At 43.2% G+C, this 22,489-nt stretch overlaps 1 protein-coding gene across 1 annotated transcript in view; it reads left to right on the plus strand.

Annotated features, from left to right (window-relative positions):
• The first annotated feature begins 849 nt into the window (after nt 1-849).
• GLP1R (glucagon like peptide 1 receptor) overlaps nt 850-22,489 on the plus strand; it is an 84,767-nt gene continuing 63,127 nt past the window's right edge. The window contains 1 exon segment of the mRNA XM_054822569.1: nt 850-972. Coding sequence (XP_054678544.1) covers nt 889-972 — 84 coding nt within the window. The 5' untranslated portion in view covers nt 850-888.

Below are 22,489 nucleotides of genomic sequence, written 5' to 3' on the forward strand. Positions count from 1 at the left end.
ATGCTGTGTTTTATTTGAAATTAATATACATCATTAATATTTAAGCTATTATTTATATTCTAGTAGAATCTAACAGACCACTGTGAAATCTTTTCCCCAGTTCCCTGTTCAATTTTGAGCTTTCCTTCTAAATCCGTTAGGTTCTGTATGCTTGCTTCTTCCAGATGCTGGCGTGTAATCTCACCAAATATATGTGATTTATTGAAGGTTTAGTGTTGCTAGTCAGTGCAAAGTGAATATGTAAGGACAATAATATGAATCTAGTGCAAAGCAAATTCAGAGCACCCTTTTGCTAGGCAAGTGAGTTTTCTAAATCCTCCAAATCTACACGTCGTACTGCGCCTAGGACTGACCTGTGCCCCGACTCCAACTTAGAAACCAAGCTCTGATCTGACGTGCAGCTCTGCAAATTCATGTTATAAATGGGTAATTGCATTTATTGTTATTAAAAACTAATAAAACTTGGTGGCCTTCATGCTGTTCGTGACGTCCAAGATGCCCAAGCCTGGACAAAGTCAGATTAAAAAAAAAATAAAAGAAGACGCGGGGGGCAGGATCGCAGAGGCTTTTTCTTCTCCACTTTTTTTTTTTTTTTAAATTTCCCCCCCCGCCCCGAAACAGCCCTTCGCTCTGACGACACCAGCCCGTCCGCCCCGCGACCCGCGGAGCCCCAGCCCGCCGCGCTTCCCCATCCCCGCCGGGCGGCGCCGGGCCGGGCCGCACCGCACCTGGGCCGGCCCCGTCCCCGCCTCCGCCGCCGCTACAAAAGCGGCCGCCGGAGCCCCCACGGTGTCTGCCGTCGTGCTGCCGTCCCCTGCCGCGGAGCCTCCGCGGGGAGCGGGAGCCGGAGCCTCGCCGGGTCCCCGCGCATGGGGGGCCGCCCCGGACATGGTCTTCTCCCCGCCGGCGGCGCCGCTCGGCTTCGCTCTGCTGCTGCTGGCGGCCGCGGGAAGGTCCCTCCCCGTGAGGCGGGTGAGTGCCGCGGCGGTGCCACCGCTGTCTGCCCAACTTGCGCGGCCGCGCTGAGCGGCCGTGGCTGCCCGGACACCTGCCGCCGCCCGGCCCGGCGGCCCGAGGTTGTTCCGCGCTCCCCGTCAGCGCCGGGGTGGCGGCTGCGGGGCTGCTCTCCGCCGCGGGTTTCCGCGGAGCGGGAGGCGGCTGCTGGTGCCCGAGTGCGCCTCGAGGACAAGTTGGAAGTTAAAGCCGTTACTTTTTGGGTGCCCGCGCCAACGCTTGCAGCAGGACAAGCGGCCGCCGGGTTGGCGCGTGGAGACGTTCCGCGCGTGGGCCCCTGTGCGGCTCCGGCGCCCGTCGCGTGCGCCCCTGCGGGGGGTCTCGGGGGGCGAGTTTGGGTTTGAGGCGAACGGAGAGGAGGAGGGAAGCGGAGACGCTGCTGCTGCTGCGAGGACGTTGCCCTCGAGGTAACGCTTCCCCCCCACAGGAAATAATACGCTCGTTGGTAATGTCAAACGGATTCCGTGCCGTGGGAAAAACGGAGCGGGGTCGCGGCGGCGGGTCGGGGAGCGAGCCGGGCGGGGACGCGGTAGAAGTGGAGGGGGAGCGGGTGGGAAACCCCTTTCCTGAAATCAAGCAGGGGGCGATGGGCAGCATCGGCCAAGGTCTCCCACGGGCGGCTCGATCGGCGCTGCCTCCCCGAAACGGCTTCCTCGGGCAGGTGAAACAAGCGAGGCCCGTGGGTTTTCCTCCTCTTTCACGAGACCCGTGGGCGCGGTGGAGCTGCCGGCCCTGCCGAGCTGTGGCGTGGAAGAGCCCGGGGGGTCGGGGTCGGGAGGAGGCTGCTCGGGCAGGAGCTGGGCTGTGCGGCGTGGGAGAACGAAGAACGAGCTGTTGAGAGGAGCAGGGGAAGGGGATGGGGGAGAGGGAGTGGGTGAGGGAAGGGGCGATGGACAGGGGAGGATAACTGCGGTTTGGTGGGGTTGGGGACAGAGAGACGAGAGGGTGGTGGTGACTACTGTAGGGAGAGCAAGGGCAGAGTCAAAGCCGAGGTTGTGGGCTGCAGAGGCGAAGGAACAGGCAGCGAAGCTGATGATGGACCAAGTTTACTGTCTGTGCAGCTTCTTTTCAGTTGCTAAAAGTTTCTGAGGTTATTGATTTATACAGAACAGAGCTAAGATGATCTGTTTAGTTCCCAACTAGGTCTCAGTGTATGGAGTTGTCTTAAGTATTGGCTTCTGCATTTTTTTTGGTGGCTTTGTTTTTCCTTGTGGACATCAGGCACTTAAAGGAGCAATAGGCGCAAGTTGTATCAGTGAAAATTCCAGTCAGGACAATCTCTTCATCATGAAGATGATCAAATACTGAAATGGGGCCCCAGAGAGGCTGGGGAGCCTCCACCTGTGGAGGCATTTGCTATTTGACAGGATAAGGCACTGAGCAGCTTGAGCTTGTACTGCTGAGCAAACTAACGATGGGGCTGCCAGGGGCAGAGAATCAAAGTGAAGTACGTTTCCTAACAAGGGGTTTGTCTTTAGCTGGATCCAGAACTGAGGGGAGGCGAGAAGAAAGAGGCTTCCCTGGTCTCAACGCTGTAATTGCCCTTTGACCTCAGTCTCACAATAAAGCGAGTACTTTTATAACCTCTTCTGACACTAGAGGGTCTTACTTGACAACTTGTCTAGAGCAGGGATTGTGCTTGTCATGTGCTGGGAAAACGTACAAAATACTCTGCTCAATCCGAAGTATACAAAAGTATGGGACTTCTGCTGTCGGGAGTCTTTTCTCAGGTTCAGTTCAGAATAGTGTTGAAGGTAACATTTAAAGTAAACTGAAAATAGCACTGCTTAGGTAGTGGTGGACAGTGTTATCACCTAGATTTTAATCAGCTGCAGGGTCTTCTGGTTTAAATGGGCATGCCAGGTGTGAGAGGAAAGTGGAATGATTTGATACAGAGTTGGGGGAGGAAGCATTTTATTGGTGCTGTGATAACTGTTACTTTGACCTTCCCTCTCTCTCCCCCCAACCCCTCAGACAAGTGAGACAGGGAAGAGGAAGAAGAGAAAGCTGAGAATGGACTTAATTTTTTTCTTCCTTCTGTGCACAGAGTTTTTATTTGAGATGGTGCTGCTTACTTGCCATTGTCTGAAATGCAGGGTGACTGCAAATTGCTTAACAAGTGTCCAGGTCTTCCTTACTGCATTGAGGGTAGTAAAATGACCAAGAGCTGGTAGTACACGGCTGCATTGCAGAATCTTATTACTAATGACAAGCCTGTGTCCTTTCCCTGCTTGGCCTTGAGCAGTGATGTCCTGCTGCTGACAGAGCTGACACACAGCTGGCTGCTGGTTCTCTACCAGCTGATTGTCTTTTGGATTTTAAGTCCCAGTTTTCTATGTAGTACTTATACTGAAAGGTTTGATAAGATAATCTTGAAGTAGTTTAAATGTCAGTGAAGAGCAGACAGGAGCTATGCCACAGTTCTTAATCAGGGGGGTCTGTTCTTCAAACTCTCCTGGTGCTTTTGTTCCACAGGCTAAAATGTGAATAATACAGGCTCCCTGGTGGAAGTACAAACAGTTGAATTCAGTGGAAAGGTTACAGATCTCTTGTTCTCCTCAGCTCTTATTTCTAAAGTGCTCTTGTATGGGAATAGAAAAATACTCACATGAATATCAACATTAATGAGAGCATATGGGTATTTAGGTATGCGTGTGTTATTGGCACTCTCAATTACTATTGTGTTATTCAGGCTTATTTAGATGCAGTTGCTGGTCTGTTCTCCAAACTAAGTGTGACGTAGTCGCCAGTGTTAGCGGTGTGTGTAGTTACTGCTACTTGCTCGGCCTTCTGAAGCCTGCCATGGCTGCCTCTAGTTCTGCAGCATCTGCTTCTTTAGCCATGGGTGTATAGGATCAGGTATTTGTCTCTGAGAGCGCTAGCTTTGAGTCCTGCTAAGCCATGATGAAGAGATGCAATGTGAGGGGGTGGTTTCGGATGCTTCATTAGCCTGCTGTGCTCTGCCTTGACAGCAAAGAGGTCCCTGTGTGTTTGAATGTCCCAGCCCGGGCTTGCAGGACCATGCCGATTTTGACTTCTGTCTCCTGTTGCATGCCCTAATGCTGGGAGAACTGAACCTGTCCTGTAGATTTGTGTTCCTTAGAAGTCATTAGGGTAGGAAAGTGGCTATAGACCTTGACTGAAAAACAAATAGAAAAGTGACCTGGAAACTGGTGACTCCATGCAGAAGCAAGGATGGGGGCTTGGACTACATCTTGATTAGTTAGGTCTTCACCTGGGCAAAACTCCCTCCATACTTAAGTTTGTTGGAAGTTCTGCATTATGCTTTTTCTTTCTTTGTTTTCTTCTCCCAAAAGCTCATGTAGAGCTGGTTTTCTTGTTGCCTGCACTCTGAAAATCAAAATATGCTAGCCAAGTCTCAGCAGCACATAGTGGCAGTGGTATGGAAAGCAATGGAGAGAAAGATGAAGGGACAAGGCCTGATGCTGTGCCACCTTGCTGTAGTTATTATCGAAGGATATTTGGCTGGCTTCCAGGTAATGGGCTCCTTTCCCAGGAATATGGCCAAGTTCTTCAAAACTTAGTATTTGCAGGCCACTTTATAGTCATGACTATATTAATATGGTATAAAACTTTAAATTGCTTGATAGTACAATCATCTAAATGAATACAGATTAAATTGACACCTCAAATGACTAATACCTTCATGTATTCAGAAAATAACGTGGGTTTTGTTGTTTGCCTTTTTTTAGAAACAACTCTAATTTTCTAGAAACTCTGTAAAGCTGGTGACAGTGTGTGCTATAAAACCAGATGCCCTAGTACAGCAAATCTAATTGTACACGCTAAAAAGAAGATAATTATTTGTTATAATATCCCAAACCTAAATCTATGGACATTTCAAACTTGGAGATCTGATATCCTAGGCTCCTTAAGGGCCAAAGGAGAGGACTGTATTTCATGCAGCAGAACAATGATGTGGCCCTTGGCATTGTTTTAAAGCTCTGACGTCTGGTCCAGGCAAGTTTAAGTTAGTGAAATCTTTCTACCTTTCCCCATATTTCTACTGCCATTACTGCTTCCCCCCACCAAACTAGGCAGCAGTCCAAAAGAGTTTGGACAAAAGTATTTGAGGTGAAGTGTAGGCACGTACAGCTGGACATAGAGAAGGGCATGTTTCATGGCTGTATCGGCAGCGGAGCACGTGTAGCTCTCTTCTGTGAGAAGAACTCAGTCTCAAAGGGATGGAGGTGGAGCTAAAACTCCTGCCCTCCAAAAGCTGTAGCTGCAATAAAGTTCAGTGAAACTGGGCCTGATATGCAAAGCATAAACAGTCGTCTGCTGGCTGTCAAAGAGATTTTTAAAGGTATTGTATCATATCCTGTTTCTGTTAGCCTGTCAAACTAAATTGAGCTTTAATTTGCTGTGTTGATTGATTGCCAGTTACTTGAGAGGACAAACCAGTAGGAGCTGTTATCTCTGAAATCAGAGGGCCTTTGCTAGTTTATAACTTGGAGCAGTCCTTTGAAAACCGATTGTTTCCTTCTGCAATGCCATAGTGAAATGAAAGCTATTATCTTTGCATTTGGCTCCTTTCATTAAAAGCTTTTGTATTTCTTCCTTTGTAGTAAACCAGTGTATGTAGTGCTGCCAAGGCTGTCTGCCCAAGTTTCCTTGGCTCAGTGTGTCAGTTCTATTAGTTTGTGTCTTAACAAAAGTCAGTTTACACAATAGCATATACATCTTTGCTATGGAAAAAAGTTGTCGGCTCAGTCAATAAGAGACCTTCTATTTAAGCCCCACAATGTTGTTTTTGTGGGAGGCTGAATTAAAACATCATGCAGGAACTGCTTTCATTAAATCGCATCGTCCTTACCTGGCTACCCAAGAAGAGATCAAGTGTAATGCTTGCATCCAGTGCTTCCCATCAGAAGAGCAATAGAGTAAACAGTGCCTAGGGATCTCTAGCTTGCCAGATGGAAGATACTCCCTTCACCTGTCACAAATTTTATACAAAGTGCAGCAAATTTGAACTTATGATAGGTGAATATAGGTTTGCTGCTGGTGGCTGAATACTGGTTTTTGATGCCTCTTTTTGTTCAGTATTGGAAACTGGTATTTATAAATTGCAACCATACTGGCCCGTGATCTGCTGCATTCCAGTGATCCTTTGGTGTGAATGTGGAGGAACTTATAAAATAGGGGTTGATCTTCACAGGTAGGAGGAGAATCTCCAGGCAGAGTTGCAGCAGCATTGTCATAATCTGTGGTTTGTAAGCATAGGTGTGGAAACTCCACCTCTTCCACTGCTGAAGGAAAGCAGATGACTTGGCTCTTCCTGCCATGAATGTGGACCCGTGCAAAGGGAAACTCCCTGCAGTTTTGTTGGGACTTCAGTAAGCCCTGCAGCAGTGCTCCTGAGATAAAGTGTGGCAGATCTATGCGGAGGAGAACATGAGTGGATTTCCACCAGTTATCTTCTCCTTAATATTTATGGTCTTATGTTCTTGAAGAAACAAGCAGCAACCCCTGCCCTCCAATGTATGTGAATGAATTTGTACAGCTTGCTAAGTGCAGATGTGACAGCATAAATTTTCTTTCCCAAATGCTTACATGAAAACCTTGTGAGCAACCCCCTGCCCCAGGTTCAAGCATGGCTTCTTAACAGTCTCATAAATACTGCAGCTATGTATAGAATAGACAGACACAGGCTTAATTTAATTGAATGAACAATTAAAAAATGGTAACCGAGTAGAGGAAATTGCAGTTCACATGTGGAAAAGAGTAGTTCCTTCAGCTGGTCACTTTACTGACTACATCTTATTGTTGTTTCACCCTAATTGATTGTTAATGGATTGCTGTCTTGGCAGTCAATACCAGACTGCACTATTTTTCTTGCAATTGATTGCATTTCACTGCTAGTTCTCCCTCTTGCCATCTTTTTCCCAAATTGTTTTATGTTGGCTTTCCCAATTACCATATTTTTCTGTCTTATGCTCTTCTGTCCATTGAGCTCATCTGCATTCTTCTGTTCTGTTCTTGCCTTGTCTCACGCACGTGCCCTGCCACTCTCCTGATGCTGCCTTTGATGCTTTCAGGGCAATTTTTGAAATTTGTGTCCTTGTCTTTATCTGTAGTTTTAGCTGTTTGCTGCTGCCCTTTTCCTTGCTCTGTTGCTACTCCTGTGCACTCTTTGCTGCACTACGGGAGTAGTTCAGGAAAGTGAACTTGCTTTCTGGCTGTGCCTTGAAGGTAGCTAAAGAGTCAAGATGTGTGTGGAAGAACCTTCTGCAAATGTTACAGGATGAACTCCTTAAGCACAATTGAGAAGCCTGTGGTTCTTTTTGTGTCCTGCCTTCTTCGCTACCTCCTGTTTCCTTAAAGGACAAGTGAGCATGAGTCAGCTTGCCATCTACATTTTGTTATACTTGGGGCATATTGTCTGCTCACCCACTCATGCTTCTTATTCTTCAGCCTGATTTCCACCCCCACTCTCCCCCAGCTCCCTCTGTAAAACTGTGCTGTTGTTTTTTTTGTTTGGGGTTTTCTGGATATTTTTTTCTCCCACCGTGAAGCAGTTTCTTGCCAATTTATTAGACTTCATGTCTTCAGGGCAAACAGGAGGGGGGTGTGTATGATGATATCTGCATGGGATGATCTCTGAAATCTTGCTCTCTTTAAGACTTGCATTTCTGACTAGGACATTTAGGTAAGCCCTCTGACGTCTGTGGTTCTGGTGCTACGCAGCACATTGGTCTGAAAACTGGAGCGACACTGAAAGGCCTACCATCAGGTAAACCAAAACATTTCTGCTACCAGCCCTAAGGGTAAAACTAGAGGGGGGGGAAGTACTCTTGTATATATCCCTCTCTAAATGGGAGGAATGGAGGCCACCAAGACTTTTGCATTGAGTACATCTCTGGTGCTTGGCAGAAGCTTATGGAATGGTCCTCCTACACCAGAGCATGTTTTTGTGGTAGCACGAGTAGTTTAGACTGTGACTTGCCCTTAGGCGTGGGCAAGCCAAAAGCAGCCAAGGAGCTCAGCTGCCAGAAGAGCTGCCTCCTGAGCGCTCTGGCTTTGTTCATAGAGTATTTCTCTGGTGCTTTGAAAGGTGCTTCAACTACTCGTAAGCATGTCTTATGTGGTGAAGCAAGTTGAGGAATGGCAGCTGATGCCATAACCAAGCTTTACCATGCTGTCTACTGAGCTCTGATAATCAAGGGAGACATACAGAACTCCTTCCAAAGGAGTGTGTGGATGGCACCTCTTAAAATCAGACTTGGGGTAGTTCAGGATATGTAGCATCAATCTTCCTCTGAATTCTGCTAGCAGCAAGCTTCTATGTTTCTTTCCCATAGGAAACAACTGTCTTATTCTTCCAGTTGCTAATATTCCTGCTCCCTTTCTGCTCTATAGACATCAACTTTGCTCATGGTATTGACCAACACCTCCTGGATGCTCTAGTCATCCTTATGTATTGTTTCATTCTGAAAACTAAAAAATGGGGGTTTTTTTTGTTCAAAGCACATTCCAATTGTTTCATTGCAGTTCAACTCTTTGTAACTAAGTTTCAAAGAGTTTGTTTTTGGTGTGACCAGATTGAATCCAACTTTTGCATTTGCTCATCTTTCATCAGTTCAGTCTTTCTTGGCATCTGAAAAAAGCCTTCATAAAACAAGTGTAACTGGACTGCATGACAATGTAGGGTGTGACTGGGGGGAATAAAGGAGGGATGGCAAGTAGATGACTTCTCAACTGCAGCAAGAATGACTCGGTCCTCTAAGAATCATTTAGAGCAAATAAATTGGACGATTACCTTGCTACCTTGACGGGTGTCAAAACCTGCCCCCGCCTTCAAAAAAAACCAAACCCCCAAACCCACCCTAAAGCAGAACTGAACTTCCATAGCATTGTAGAACATCCTTTTTTTTTTTTTTCTTTTAAGTTTGCTGTCACTGTATAGGGCATTAGGAGAAGCCTGTTGCCTTTATGGCTGTCTGTGACTCTGCTACAGACCATTCATTTTGCTGAGGAGTTTTGTACACAGAAATCCAAATTCTGTGCCTTTCAGACAGGGTGAGACTCTATGCATCAGCACTTGAATTCTTCACCCTGTTTCAGTAGGTGAAATTGAGTAGGAAGCACACAGTTTGAAGGGAACACCAACATCTGAGAAGGTAACAGCCTGCCTCCTATGCTCTGATATCACTAGACGTGCTAGTGCTGTTGTGGAAAGAGCCGGACCCTGGGGAAAACCCCTACACTTCCACATAAGTCACCTTCAAAAGTGTTGTGGGTATTGGGACAGCTGTGCATGGGTTACAAATGAGAGATACAGCCCTGTATCACTGATCAATGATATTCAGTTAGGTCAATCCCCATCTTCCTCCTTCAGTCCTGTTCCTCCCAAATAAAAATATTTTGCTGTACAAAGCTGGTTATAAAGAACAAATGAAGCTTTTCATTTTTATCCCTTGAGATGGGAAAATTAAAGGTATAGTATTTGATGTGAATTATTTGAAATAGCTATTGGTCTGAGCTTTTGTTGGATGCTGTGGTATCCTTTAATCTATTGCCCTTTCCATTACTGTTTCTTAATGAAGAAAAATTCATCAAGTACCATTTGAAATGCATCACTCTAAGAATAACAGAAAGATCCCATTCCTTTTAAACTTGGTGACACTGCAAGCAGAGTACGCTCGGGGGGGGGGGGAGAAAAAAAAAGACAAAAAGACAGGAAGCCATTATATGCTGTTTACAGGGACACTGCATAGTTATAAATTGCACATCAAATAAATTAAGATGTGTTTGTAGTGGACTTTTTTCAAAAAGCCCCAAATCCTTGATATGTATGACTTCTCTACCTGAAATATGAAGTGTCACAGAGATGGTACAGAAGACATTCAGGTATAAAGGTGGTCAGACACATCGTGTTCAAACAGTATTTCAGAAAACTAAGTCCCAACGCATTTGGTGGTGTGATAAATGTGCTTTAAGCCTAGGTCTCAGCACCGCTGTTTATTAGTTGATTTTAGGTAAAAGGAAACTGCAAAATCTGTGTTCAGTCTCATTCAGCTGAGCTCCCTATGGACTTTAAAGGGGCAGCTATTGCTAGTTAAAGGATAAACTTCTGTTAGAAGGTATCTGTAGAATAATTTGGTATGCTCTGAATTTTTCATTGCTCTTTGGGGATTAAGACACCTGGTGGAAACGAATGAAGCTATTAAAGCTTTCTAGAATAAAACTGATTCTATTACTAATGAGACGTAAGGATAAAAGAATGTTAGCTTTATAGTTTGAACTCTTAATGGCCTTGCAGTAGGAGAGATGGTTGTAAATTGCAGGAAACAAAGCTGGAGTTTGAAACTGTGTTTCTTGATTTCTTACTTGTTTTGAGGCTTAAGCTACATTGGTGTCTCAAGGCTGGAATCACAGAATGGCTGAGGTTGGAAGGAACCTCAGGAGGTCACCTGGTCCAACCTCCCTGCTCAAGCAGGGCCACCTAGAGCTGGCCCTGTGATGGAAGAAAAAGTTCTTATGTGGTAAGATAGCATCCATGCCAATGGGTCATTGAGCAGCCAGAGAGCTCTGTATTTCCTAATCTGTTTTCCTACTACCTGCTTATGGCCAATGAGTGTTGGACATCCTCTACCGATTCAAGGAAGCTTTTGTCTTGCTCCTCGCTCCTACCTTCTTTCACACTCTGCCACCTTTCATCCTTCATCCCGAGTTCACATGTGGTATTTCACTAATCCAAACTTTTTGAAGATGCAAAGGTCTAACATTCATACAATAACTTACAATCACCTGATTGAACTCAGACCTTTACATGATTGCACCAGCAATGAAATATTATATGAGTAGGGAAATGGGCAAATGATTACATGGATTAATCTCTTCTCCTACATATTAATTCTAGAGGAAGCTATTACCATTGTAGACTGTTAGTTTTCTGTAAGCCTTGAGTTAGTGCAGCTTTCGCTACTGCTGCTTGGTTTTGGCAAAAGGATGTCACAGGCTTTCCAAATGTTGACAGCAGTCTTTTGTTTGGATCTTTATGGTGATCTTTCAGGATGCTCACTCTTTTCCCAGAAGGAAGATGGGATTTTTTGGTTTTGTTTGTTTTGGTGAGTTGGTTTGGGGGTTTTTTTGGGTTTGTTTGGCAGGTGGGGTGGTGATGTATTGTGGGGAAACTCTTTCAAAACCTGTTCAGGAAAAAATGTTTCTTGTTTTGAACAGAAGACTGAAATTTCTGTATGGGGATGGGTGGGAAGTACCTACTTTCAGCTACAAAAAGTAGTTGGGGCCCTCTTTGGGGACAAGGCTCTGACTTCTGCACATGGGAAAGGAAGGAGAAGGTGGATAACAAACTGTCCATGCTGTTGCTGTAGCAGTCATGGTTAGCTTGAGCAATCAAGGGAGATGTGCCACCCAAGATGGTGGTTGGTGGTGGCAAGGAGTCTGGCCAAAGTGAAACCTGTGGCTTATTGTTCTTTATTATAGTTTTCTTTTTATCTTACATAGTGCCTGTGCTTGCAGATAAAAGCTTTCTTCTAGGAACAGGGAATGGAATAGTTAGGTGAGAAAAGAAACAGAGGTGGCTCAAGATTTATGTTAAATGTGTCTCTGTGGCCCCTATGCAAGTCTGGTGGAACATCTTGTGACCGATAGATGACAAGAAATGCCCAAATTTGGGCTTGGGGGTGTGTTTGCTTTTTTTCCTTGACTATCTTGCACATAAAGATTTAAAGTTGCAGACTTTTAATACCTTACTCTTTTTATTTTAGGGAGATTGAGTTAGGTGTTTAGCATTCCTGTGGACATATGTTTTAATTATTGAATAGGGAAATGAGTTAGTGTTGTCTTGCACTTTGCATAGAAAGTAGGAGCTGTTGTCACTCTCGCTATTAATGACAAGGTAGGATGCGCATGGTGCTATAATCCATGTAGTAAGATGACCCCTTCCAATTACCTGTTTTGGGGAAGGAGTGGTAGTGATCAGTTTTCTTCTGTGTGCACTTAATTTACCAAGTCTGTGTGCTTGGATACTAATATGATAGGTGCCTTGGAAATATCTGTAATAGCTACAGAAAGCAGTAGAGTACAAATCCCTTTTCATATTGAGTCAGGGTTGAAGGGCTGTGTTTTTCCGAAAATGTTCTCAGTTCCTGTATAATGGATTGTGGGGGTAGGAGGGGTTACAGCTGCACAGTAGACATCTTAATCAATGAGACTATTTGTACTATTAAACAGTATACTCTTTTGAGCCAGGCACTTAACAACAAACTAAGCTGTCAGTTAGTGCTACACGTACTATTTAGGGAGCGTAAAGGCTGTAATATTGACAGAACAAAGCTAATGTAAACATCCTTTATAGTTCATGAGGTTAACTTTCTACTTGCTCAAGCTTTCAATAATTAGTTTCCTTCATGTCTGTCCCTTGTATTGCCCCTTGCTTGTAGAGTTCTTCTTGGGTTCATCAACTTGGTTCACTGTCTGGCTTTAATCTTTGCTGTGTGCTGTCCCCTGTTGTCTTTGAAAATACTCTGTAGTTTTTCTTCAACAGAAAGTCTTACAATACTCTTTAATCTTGGCTCTGCCATTCTATCTGAGCTGCTTGGCATAATGCTTAAATAAAGCTTTAAAGAAAATTCATATGTTCAAGTAATTCATGAATATGTCTGTACTTAAGAGAACGGGGGGCAAGAGAGTCTGTGTACTGGCTGATGAGGAGAAACTAAATTTCTTGTTAGTGTGCTAGAAAGAACTTTCATAAAAATCCTGAATTCCAAATAGTTTTTCTTGTCCCCGAATTACAGCTGAGATGATCATCTTTAGGTTGATGCTACTTTATGGCCTCTGGAGTTTTTTAGTTTGTTTTTAATTTATAGCTGTTCTTATTCTTCCCTCTTTCCTCTATTTTTGTCATGCTGGAAATATTTGGACTAAAATCAAGTTCTGAAAATAAACAGATTTATTAGACTGTTCAAAGTGGCTGTATCCTGCTCAATGGACAGCTGGGATCAGCACAGAAGAAAAGTGTTTCTTGAAAGGCAGCATGGGCAGCAGGCTATGTCACTGGGAAATGAGAACGTAATTTCATAGCAAATTTGTAGCAAGCTTGGAACACTGTCAAGTGTGGAATGACAGGCAGATGACATGGAAATATTCAATTTCCAATATGATTGTGATCTAACTGCTTTCAGCTTGTTTTGCAATGCTTGTCTTTTATTTAGTTTTATGATCCAAACTGGAAGAGAAAATATTTGAGCAGTTGGGAATGGAAAGTGTCAGCCTACTTTGGTCTTGACTAAATCACTTTCTCTTTAGCCTTCTTCTCCCTGTCATCTGTCTTTTCCTCCACCCCAGCGCCGCCTTAAGTTTTTGACCATTTCTGGTCCAAGTCATCTGACAAGAGAAATGTTCTGTGGGTTAGTGTCCTTTCCGTTAATAGTTTTGGTAGAAACAAAGCAGACAAGCTGGCCAGTCTGCTGTGTGTTTTGTTTGGTTGCCCAAGCTGCTCATCTAACGGGCTCCTCCAGGGAGCGTGTCCCAGCTCTAGCCAGGGTTGTCTTCCTGTCCTCCATATAGTGAGTTACTACCTCTTTCAGTTGTGTTGTTTCTTCCATAAATTTCATAAAATGGACGCTTCTGAACAACTCCAGTTAAGACTGAGGTTTTTAGGATTTCTTTTTTTTTCCTGAAACAGTTGTTTATATAGTGATCAGCCTAGTGAGATCCTGTACTCAAGTGGAGCCTTGATAAGTTGTAGTGATGAGCATTGGCATTTCTTTTGTTTTTGAAAAGCTTTTTTTCCTTTCCATTCCACTTAGTACTTTTAATTCTACATGGGTAATAAGAATGTTTGGCTTAGTAAAAAACGTTAATTGCAGCATGTCCTATGATGTATATGTACCACATGTCCATCTTAAAGGTCTGTCTGATCTACTGACTAGTCTTTCATAGGGTTTAAAATTTGTGATTTTATTACTTAGTGATGAACAATAACTTGGCTTATTTTGTGGGTTGGGGTTTTTTGGTTTCGTTTGGTTTTTTTTTTTTTAAAAGAAATATTGGTGATTGCTTTTAGCCTGTTGAGAGCTAGGTGTGTCATGGTAATAAGACGTGGAGAGAGAAGCTGTGGTAGTTTCTTTTTAAAAGGTGCTCTTCTAATAAAAGCACAAAAGCATCTTGGACAGCTTTGGAGATATTAATCATAGGTTGAGATTTGCTGCATTTCTGTAACATACAAAGTAAAAATGAAGTATTATATGCAGGTGTATAAGAAAGTAGTATAAGATGGCTGAGAAATTTAGGCAGAATGCAATAATTACAGTTAGAGAGTGAATGGAGACTATTAATGCTTCCATACTGTGAATCCATTTAAGGTTCTGTGCTTTGAGTCATGTCTTCCTAGACTCCACATACAGTCAGTAACAGGGAGAGGAAAAAGACAGCAAGAAAGGAAAATGGCAAGGGACATGTAATGCTGTATTTTCTGGGTGCTTTGAAAGGGTGTAAGAGTGGGGTGTGTACGCGCACACATGCATGTGTGTGGCTAGTGTGATGTTTGAGCAGAACTTCTACATACAGCGGCTAATCTACCTGCTTTAAACTTAAATGTTTCAGTGAACTTTCGGTCCTCAAAATCTACGCTGCTAACGCATAAAGAAGAGGGCCTGTTGTCTGTAGTATATCACCGCGCTACTTTGCTAGCTGTGAGGAACAGACTTATTTTTTGGGCAAAGTAGTCAGGCATGAAAGTTTTTACCAATCTCTAGAAGCAGGTGTGATCTACAACCCTGATACTGCAGCACTTTGATCTACAGATTTTTACTTGTTTACCCAACCTGTTCCTCCTTCTAATTGGAAAAGTAGAAAGAAATGTAAGCTACCATCTGCAGCTGCAAAGCTGACAGTAAAAATTACGTGAAAGGGGAAAAATATCATATAAAAGCACAAATACTTTTAACTTTGAGGTGTTCAGGATGTTGATAGTGTCCTCAATACTTCCAGCTGTGTAGCTGTTGTCTGTAACAACTTAAACCATTTTTGTAAGAAATGGAAGTGGTGCCTAAAATAACTCCAGCAATGATGTATAACAAAAAGGTAAAGAAACTGATGGCAAGTACCAACCAACAGATTAAAAAATGCTAATGAAGGTTGAAGTATCTGAAAAGTCTGTGGTGGCTGAGGCTGAAGGACAACCGGCTCCTTCGTCAGAAACCAACTCAGTCTTAACAGTGGTGGGATGGAGGAGTCTGGCCTCTCCTCCACAGGGCTCCAGAGCAGAATGGTAGCATGGTACCATGTGGTAGCAATACTATGAAAAATTCAATTTGTGTTTGCTTTCACTAGTAACAACTAGCTGTTTAATCTGATACTCATCCAACAGTGTTATGAAAAGGCTGTAAAATTGTCTAACATCACAAATACTAACCAAACTGTTATCTAGGGAAAATTGAATTGGGTGTGTTTTAATTACATCAGTCCCATTTTATTAAAAAACTATTGTGGCATACTTCATGTTTTGCAAGGTAATTCCTTGTAAGGAGACTTATTTGCATGGTTAATTCAACTCAGACCAGAAATAAGTGTGGAATTCAAGTAATCAACTTGGAGTCTTCAAGTCAGGATTAGATGTGTGTCTGAGTGGTATTTTCTGGTTAAGCTGGCACGTGTGAGATGGATGCAGAAGTTAGTGTGGTGGGGCTCTAGAAGGTGCTGTGCAGGAAATTGATGAGTTTATCATCATGGGTCTTTCTGGCCTCAAGGTCACCATGGTTGCCATGCACCATTCCTAGTGAAAAATCATGAGTTGTCTAGTAATGAGCATAGATGAAGAGACCTTAAGAGTTATTTCTCCATTATGGGAAGTCCTCAAGTCTTTGCTGCTTGGAGTAATAAACATTTGACTCCTAGCTTAAAATATTTATACAGGTAGTGGGCTTCATTTCAGGCTCCTCTTAGTTCTAAGGTGGTGGATAATTAAGATTATTTTTATGCCTCACTGTGAGCCATGCTGCTTTTGTCTCTGCTTCACAGCAACTCTTATCCTCTTCAGTGTGTTGCCTGTTTAATTTTATCCTGGAGTGTTTGCCTGTCCAGCTCACAGTGTGGTGGCAGGAATGCTTATGGTGGCATAAGGAGAAGAGGGGAGAGGAAATCACAACCTTTTTCTGGGGACAGAGAAACCACTTTCAACAGCAGCGCTGGTTTATGCTGCATTAAAAGCTGATAGTTATGCTGTGTGGACTCTGCTCAAGAAGAACATCTTAAGGATGAACTGAGATGTAAAACATAAAAATCCTTCGCAGAGCAAGTTAGTTCAGAGAGCAAACTTTTCTCAAAAAGACAACATGTCAAATAAAGCCACTGCTATTTAAGTTCCCAAGTTTTTTCTCTAGCGTCTTCTCTGTGAATCTATTCTGTTCCTACAAGTGCTGCTTGATTTAAAGTTCATGTCGGATGGGAAATATGTGGCTGTGAAACTACTAACATGGAACTAATGGAATGATTTTAATTCCTTTAAGTGACCTATCCATTTTCAGCTTTATTACTGTATGGTCACTGCTTCCCTCAGTGCTTTGAAAATTGGAGCTGGGGGAGGGGAAGCTTTGTGCACAACTTAAAATATTCATTTTGACAAAGGTTAGAGTCTTGACTGGAGTTCATTCTTCTGTGTTTCCATTTGTCCGGGCTGGACAGCTTTCTTGAGAAGCTCTTTGCATGTTTTTCTTTTGCTTGCCTTAAGAAGTTGTTTCACCTTGCTCTTGGACTTTATCCTATCTCTTGCTTTCTGAAAACCAGTGTGCTTGCTTCCTTAACAGCAGCCTTCCTCTGTTGCTTGCTTTTCCCCTTTTGAAGTTCTCACCAAAGGTAGGAAGAAATGTAATTCCACTCAGCTCTAACATCAACACAATCAGAGTTCACTTCTGTTGCTGAAGCCACAAACCTCTTTAGCTCTGTATACTTCTATGAGAGTATGGAAAGGAAAGAAGGGCTGAGGAGTAGGCAGGCTGATTTCCGTGGACAGTTCTAACTGTCTTTGAAAGTGGCTGTTGCCACAGCAGACCTGCAGGGCTGAAGGCTGTGATGTCTGCCAGGAGTAAAGAAATAAGGTCTGGCCCTGGGGCTGGTAAGGATTCTGAATGAAGAAAATCTACTGGTTTCCCAGGTATTGGGAAAATGATGTGAGACTCATGACTGAGGAAGATCAAAGCTTGCTAGAAGTGGCCTGAAGATGGGGTAGGGATAAACTTCTGGAGGTTACATCTTGCATCTGAGTTGCTCTCTTGTGCTACTGTTGGGAGGCAGCAGCATGGTAGCATGTGGGATTGCCTTGCAGAACTAATGCATAGACCCTTTGCTACTGATTCAACGTGGGCAGTCAGTGCCAGGATCTCTGGGCAGAAGGGGGATTGACTATTAGTATCTGAATATTAAGTATGCAAGGTTGATGCAACGGAGGTAAGAATGTAGAGGAAAAAGGAGAACAGTGAGCTGATATATGCATGATACTGAAGTGAGTTGTAGACTGCTTACTCATCTCTTAATCAAAATACTCAGGGAGGGAATTGGGAAAACTGCTGTTTTGTTTGAGACTCGTGGTGTAGAATGTTTGATAAACTGGCCTAATATTGACTACTGAAAGAAATGTTTGAGGATTGTTTATATTAAAATTTTTAACTACAAAATCCTCTTAGCTCAAGGAATGGATGTACTGAAGCAAGATTAAGCAGGCAGAAGGATTTTTTTAAATTTTATTAACTTCTGTGTTGTCTATACATGCAGCTGTTGTGGTGCTAACTTCAGAGAACTGATGATACTGTCGTCTCCTTGGGGAACCAGAAGACGACAGAACTCCCAGAGTCTATTTGTGCCTTGGTCACCTCTTTGCTTGCTGTAACACTTGGTGTCTCTCATATTTTCATTCTGCTGTGCTTTGTCTTTTTGTAAGAGGTCTTGTGGTAGACTAATTCAGACTTAAGGAAAAGCCTGATCCGATTCCTATGGTAATGGTGTGGTTCATAAGTTGCTTTGCAGTCCTAGAGTAAGGAAAGTCTGTGATTCAGCTTGCATGTATTTCTGTAGTCCGCTTCCCTGGCTGAGCGGACCGTAGGAAAACTGGGAAGTAAACCTATTCAGGATAAATGTGATGGGTACTTTTACTTGTGTAAAGGAGGAAGAGAGGAGGGTGTTATTGATCCTGCCAAATCATTTGAGTCAAAGGTGGTAACATAACATTGTTACAACGAATTACTGAACAGCTAATAATTGTTTGGAATTCCTTGATTTCAAAAGCTTCAGCCTGCTTAGTCCTATGGAAAGCTCTAAAAGCATCAGTCCTGTATTAAAGATACACAGAAAAGTAGAAAAAGCTAATTTCAATTGAAGTATTAATGAAAGCTTCTGATTTTAATGGCTTTTGTTTTCATTCCTGTGTCCTGCAACTAGAAGTACTCTGTCCGATTGTAATTTTAAATATTGTAGAAGATAGTGATGACTGTCTTCAGAGAATGAAAAAGCAGAATATTTAGGTTTCAGGTTGGAGCTGTCTTATTTTTATCTTCAAGGAAGCTGAACTGGCCTCTACAAATAAAAGCAAATGTAAAACTGTGCAGAAGTGAAAGCAAACATTGTAGCGCTCATATCTGCTGTTGACTCTTGCTTGTAACATCACTTCTGGAGAAAGATGACCATACAGCTATAGCTACCAAGACCTAACAAATATAGCAGGCTGTTGTCAAGTTAAGATGATGCTTTAAATTGCCTCTCTACTTAGAGGCTTTCAGGAGCGTAGCCAAAACAAACAAACAAAAAAAAGGCAGCCCTGTGTAGGGAAGCTGAACTCTTAAGTTTTGTTTTAAAAGAAGGTTGAAGGAAAAGGACATGGGAGGTGGGATGAAGGCAGGAATACAAGTTCCATGTTTGGGTGGTCTCTGGAAGTGGTATTATCATCTGGCTCCTTCTGCCGGGGAGCACAGCTCTCTAAGGATGCTGCTGCAGTAGAGTGTGGTGCCAGATTTTTTTTCTTCTAGCTTGTGTGCCCTATTGATTTTGATGTTCAGGGACTGCAAGATCTTCCCCTCAAACTTTGGGTAAACTAACATGATCATCCAATGTCAGCTTAACTTCAGGCATGTTGATTTGGTCCTTGTTTGTCAACGTGTGTTACTTCTGTGTTTCATGTGATCAGAGTGCAGTCCCTGGGTATCATCTCAGTACACCTTTTTCATTTGTCTTATTAATCTTTTTTTGCTTTCTCATTTCAGTGCTTCTCCATATTGGGCTGAGTTAAGACTCTAGCCTTTATGCAACATTGCTCCTGTCTTGTTTTTGACAAATCAAGCCCTTGGAATTTAACATTTGGCAGCCATGTGGGTTGAATGCTGAAAACTGTAAAATCATATACAGGCTGTAAAATGCTGTACTGCATCCAACCAAATAAATGTGAACTCTTCTGTGTTTGCTGCAATACTGCAAAGATATTGTTGTGGGGGTTCTGTCCTGTCTAGATGTGACAAACCCATGTAATTATTATATGCAAAGATGTACCTCTGTATTCTCTCATTTAATATTTGGAAGGAAAACAGATGATGTCTGGAAAATGAGCTTCACTGGCAGAACTTCTCCTGTGTGCTCTGTTCTCAAATGTGTCATAACTGTTGATGAAAACACTAGCAATTTGCAAAGGCACTACATATAACTGCCTTGGCAGGGGGATGGGTAGGTGAGGATGAGCAATATGGCAGATAACAGGACAGTGGACCTTGAGCTGCTGTGACAGTGAGCTGCTGAGGGAGTTAATTTGCATTAGTTAAAACCAAAATAAACTACTGCTCTCAACTAGAACTCAAAAGCCATACAGATTTGATTGCATTCTTCTCTAGCAATCTCTATACAATGGTAGATGCAGGACCCATGAAATTATATGCTGGAGTTTTTGGGTTTGTGTGTGGTGGTGGTTTTTAAATGGCTTTGTGGTGATTGTTTTTCTATCAAATCTTTTTTTTTTAATTGGAGAGCTAAATTTGTATTAAAAAGTGTAAATGGAAATGCATTCAGTGAGAGAAAAGTCTGTGAGTTCATATATCTGATTTAATTGGAGGCTTTTTTCCTGTTATTGAGCTTATTGGAGGGACTGCAGTGATGGGATGACAAACTGGTGACCAGGTTTACATTGCTATAGGATTCATGATCCTGGGGAAAAATAGCTAAGTCTACATCTTGCCTTCTGATCTAGCACCATGACTCTTTAAGAAGAGTGACTGTTAAATAGTAATTTGAAACGTTTTGGGGAGCTTGACTTCCTCAGGACACTCTGGTGCGAAAGGTGAAAAGATTTAGAGTTTTTCTTGCCTAGCAAAAATGCAGGTTATTTACAACAAAGTGATGTTCTCTGTCCCTGGGGTTGTGATGAAGATTACTTTTGGGGTTTTTGTGAAATGCTCTTTTTTTTTTTTTTTTTTTTTTTGTGCTTGGAAGCTCAAATGTTGCAATTCCCTGGCTCTGTGGGACTTCAGGCTCTGTCTCTCTGCTCAGCCAGTTCTGGGACTGGACCATTGCTGGCTGTTACAGAGAGACCAGTCAGTTATAAGGTTAAGAAACAGATCCTTTTAAATGCATTTGGTTTGATATGTCATAAAGAACCAGCTTAACTAATTGCCTTTTAAACCACAGCAAGAAGAGCCAGAAGTCCAACTTTGACAGATGTTCTTTTCTTTATTTTGCTTCAGCAGCTCGGAGACCTTCAGGATGAGTCAGTTGCCCAAATGTAGGCATCCAGTGCTGCTACAGCATTCGAGACCCTGTACAGGTCGAACAGATATGATGTAAGGTGCAGGGGAGACCTGCACCTCTCTGCAGCTGTGGCAGGAGACAAAGCAGGCACTTGTGTGTGTTGAGAGGAACAGCAGGTGCCTTTGATCAGGCCTCTCATTTCCTAAATCTCCTCTACTTTTTCAGCCCTATATATCCCTCATTGTCCCTCTACTCCATTGTGATAGTATATGATAGTGGTGTCCCTTAGAGGTCTGTATTGGGACCAGTACTGTTCAACATCTTTATTAATTGACATAGTGGGATTGACTGCACCCTTGGCAAGTTTGCAGGTGACACCAAGCTGAGTGGTGCAGTTGATTCACTTGAGGGAAGGGATGTGATCCAGAGGGACCTTAACAGGTTTGAGAAGTTAGCCCATGTGAACTGCATGAAGTTCAACAAGGCCAAGTGCAAGGTCCTGCACATGGGCTGGGGCAATCCCAAACACAACTACAGGCTGGGCAGAGAATGGATTGAGAGCAGCCCTGAGGAGAAGGACTTGGGGGTGTTGTTGGATGAAAAGCTTAACATGAGCCGGCAGCGTGTGCTTGCAGCCCAGAAAGCCAACCATATCCTGGGCTGCATCAAAAGCAGCATGACCAGCAGGTCAAGGGAGGTGATTCTCGCCCTCTACTCTGCTCTTGTGTGACCCCACCTGGAGTACTGCATCCAGCTCTGGGGGCCCCAGTACAAGAAAGATGTGAACCTGTTAAAGCAAGTTCAGAGGAGGCCTGTGAAAATGATCTGAGAGCCAGAACACCCCTCCTATGAAGAAAGGCTGAGAGCGCTTACGTAATTCAGCTTGGAGGAGAGAAGGCTTCAGGGAAATCTTATTGTGGCCTTTCAATAACTAAAGGGGGCTTATAAGAAAGATGGAGAGAGACTTTTTACCAGGATTTGTAGTGTGATAGGACAAGCAGTAATGGTTTTAAACTAAAAGAAGGTAGAATTACATTAGATACAAGAAAGATGTTATTTAGTATGAAGGTGGTGAGCCACTGGAACAGGTTGCCCAGATGAGTTGAGTTCTCTGTCCCCAGAAGTGTTCAAGGCCAGGTTGGATGGGGCTTTGGGCAACCTAGTGTAGTGAAAGATGTCCCTGCCCAAGGCAGGGGGATTAGAACTAATGATCTTTAAAGGTCCCTTCCAACCCAAATCATTCTATGATTCTATGTTATTACAACACTTCAATGAAATGCCAAGTTCCTCTTTCAGTAGCATAGGCTACACTTTGTTTCTAAATCTGTGAGAGTAGATCTGAAGTACTCATCTTCACCTTTGTAGCTTGCCCTGCTCCCACAATGCTGCTCAACTTTGCCTGTGTTCCTTCCATAGCATTTCTAGGGCTGCACCTTTTGTATCTGGCCAAAAATGCAATTTAAACTCTTTATTCCACTGTTGTGCTTGCTCTGTTGTATAACTGCATCAATAAAAGTACTCTTCTAAAGAGCACTTCACAAGGCATGTGTCTAGATTTGCAATGCAAAGTAAAATCTCCTTGTACAGGAGTCCTATGATCATTTAATTCTTATGAGTGCTGGCACACTGTCTCCCACTAAAATTGTGGGATTGCTTTCTGCTCTCCAAGAGTTTGGGAGTTAACAGTTGCTTTTGAATTTTGCTTTTTCTTCTGTGTCTCTGCTCGATAGTTTCTTCTGTCATGTTTATGGCTGGCTCATGTTATACA

The sequence above is a fragment of the Grus americana genome, chromosome 3 (assembly GCF_028858705.1).
Source record: "Grus americana isolate bGruAme1 chromosome 3, bGruAme1.mat, whole genome shotgun sequence".
NCBI lineage: Eukaryota > Metazoa > Chordata > Aves > Gruiformes > Gruidae > Grus > Grus americana.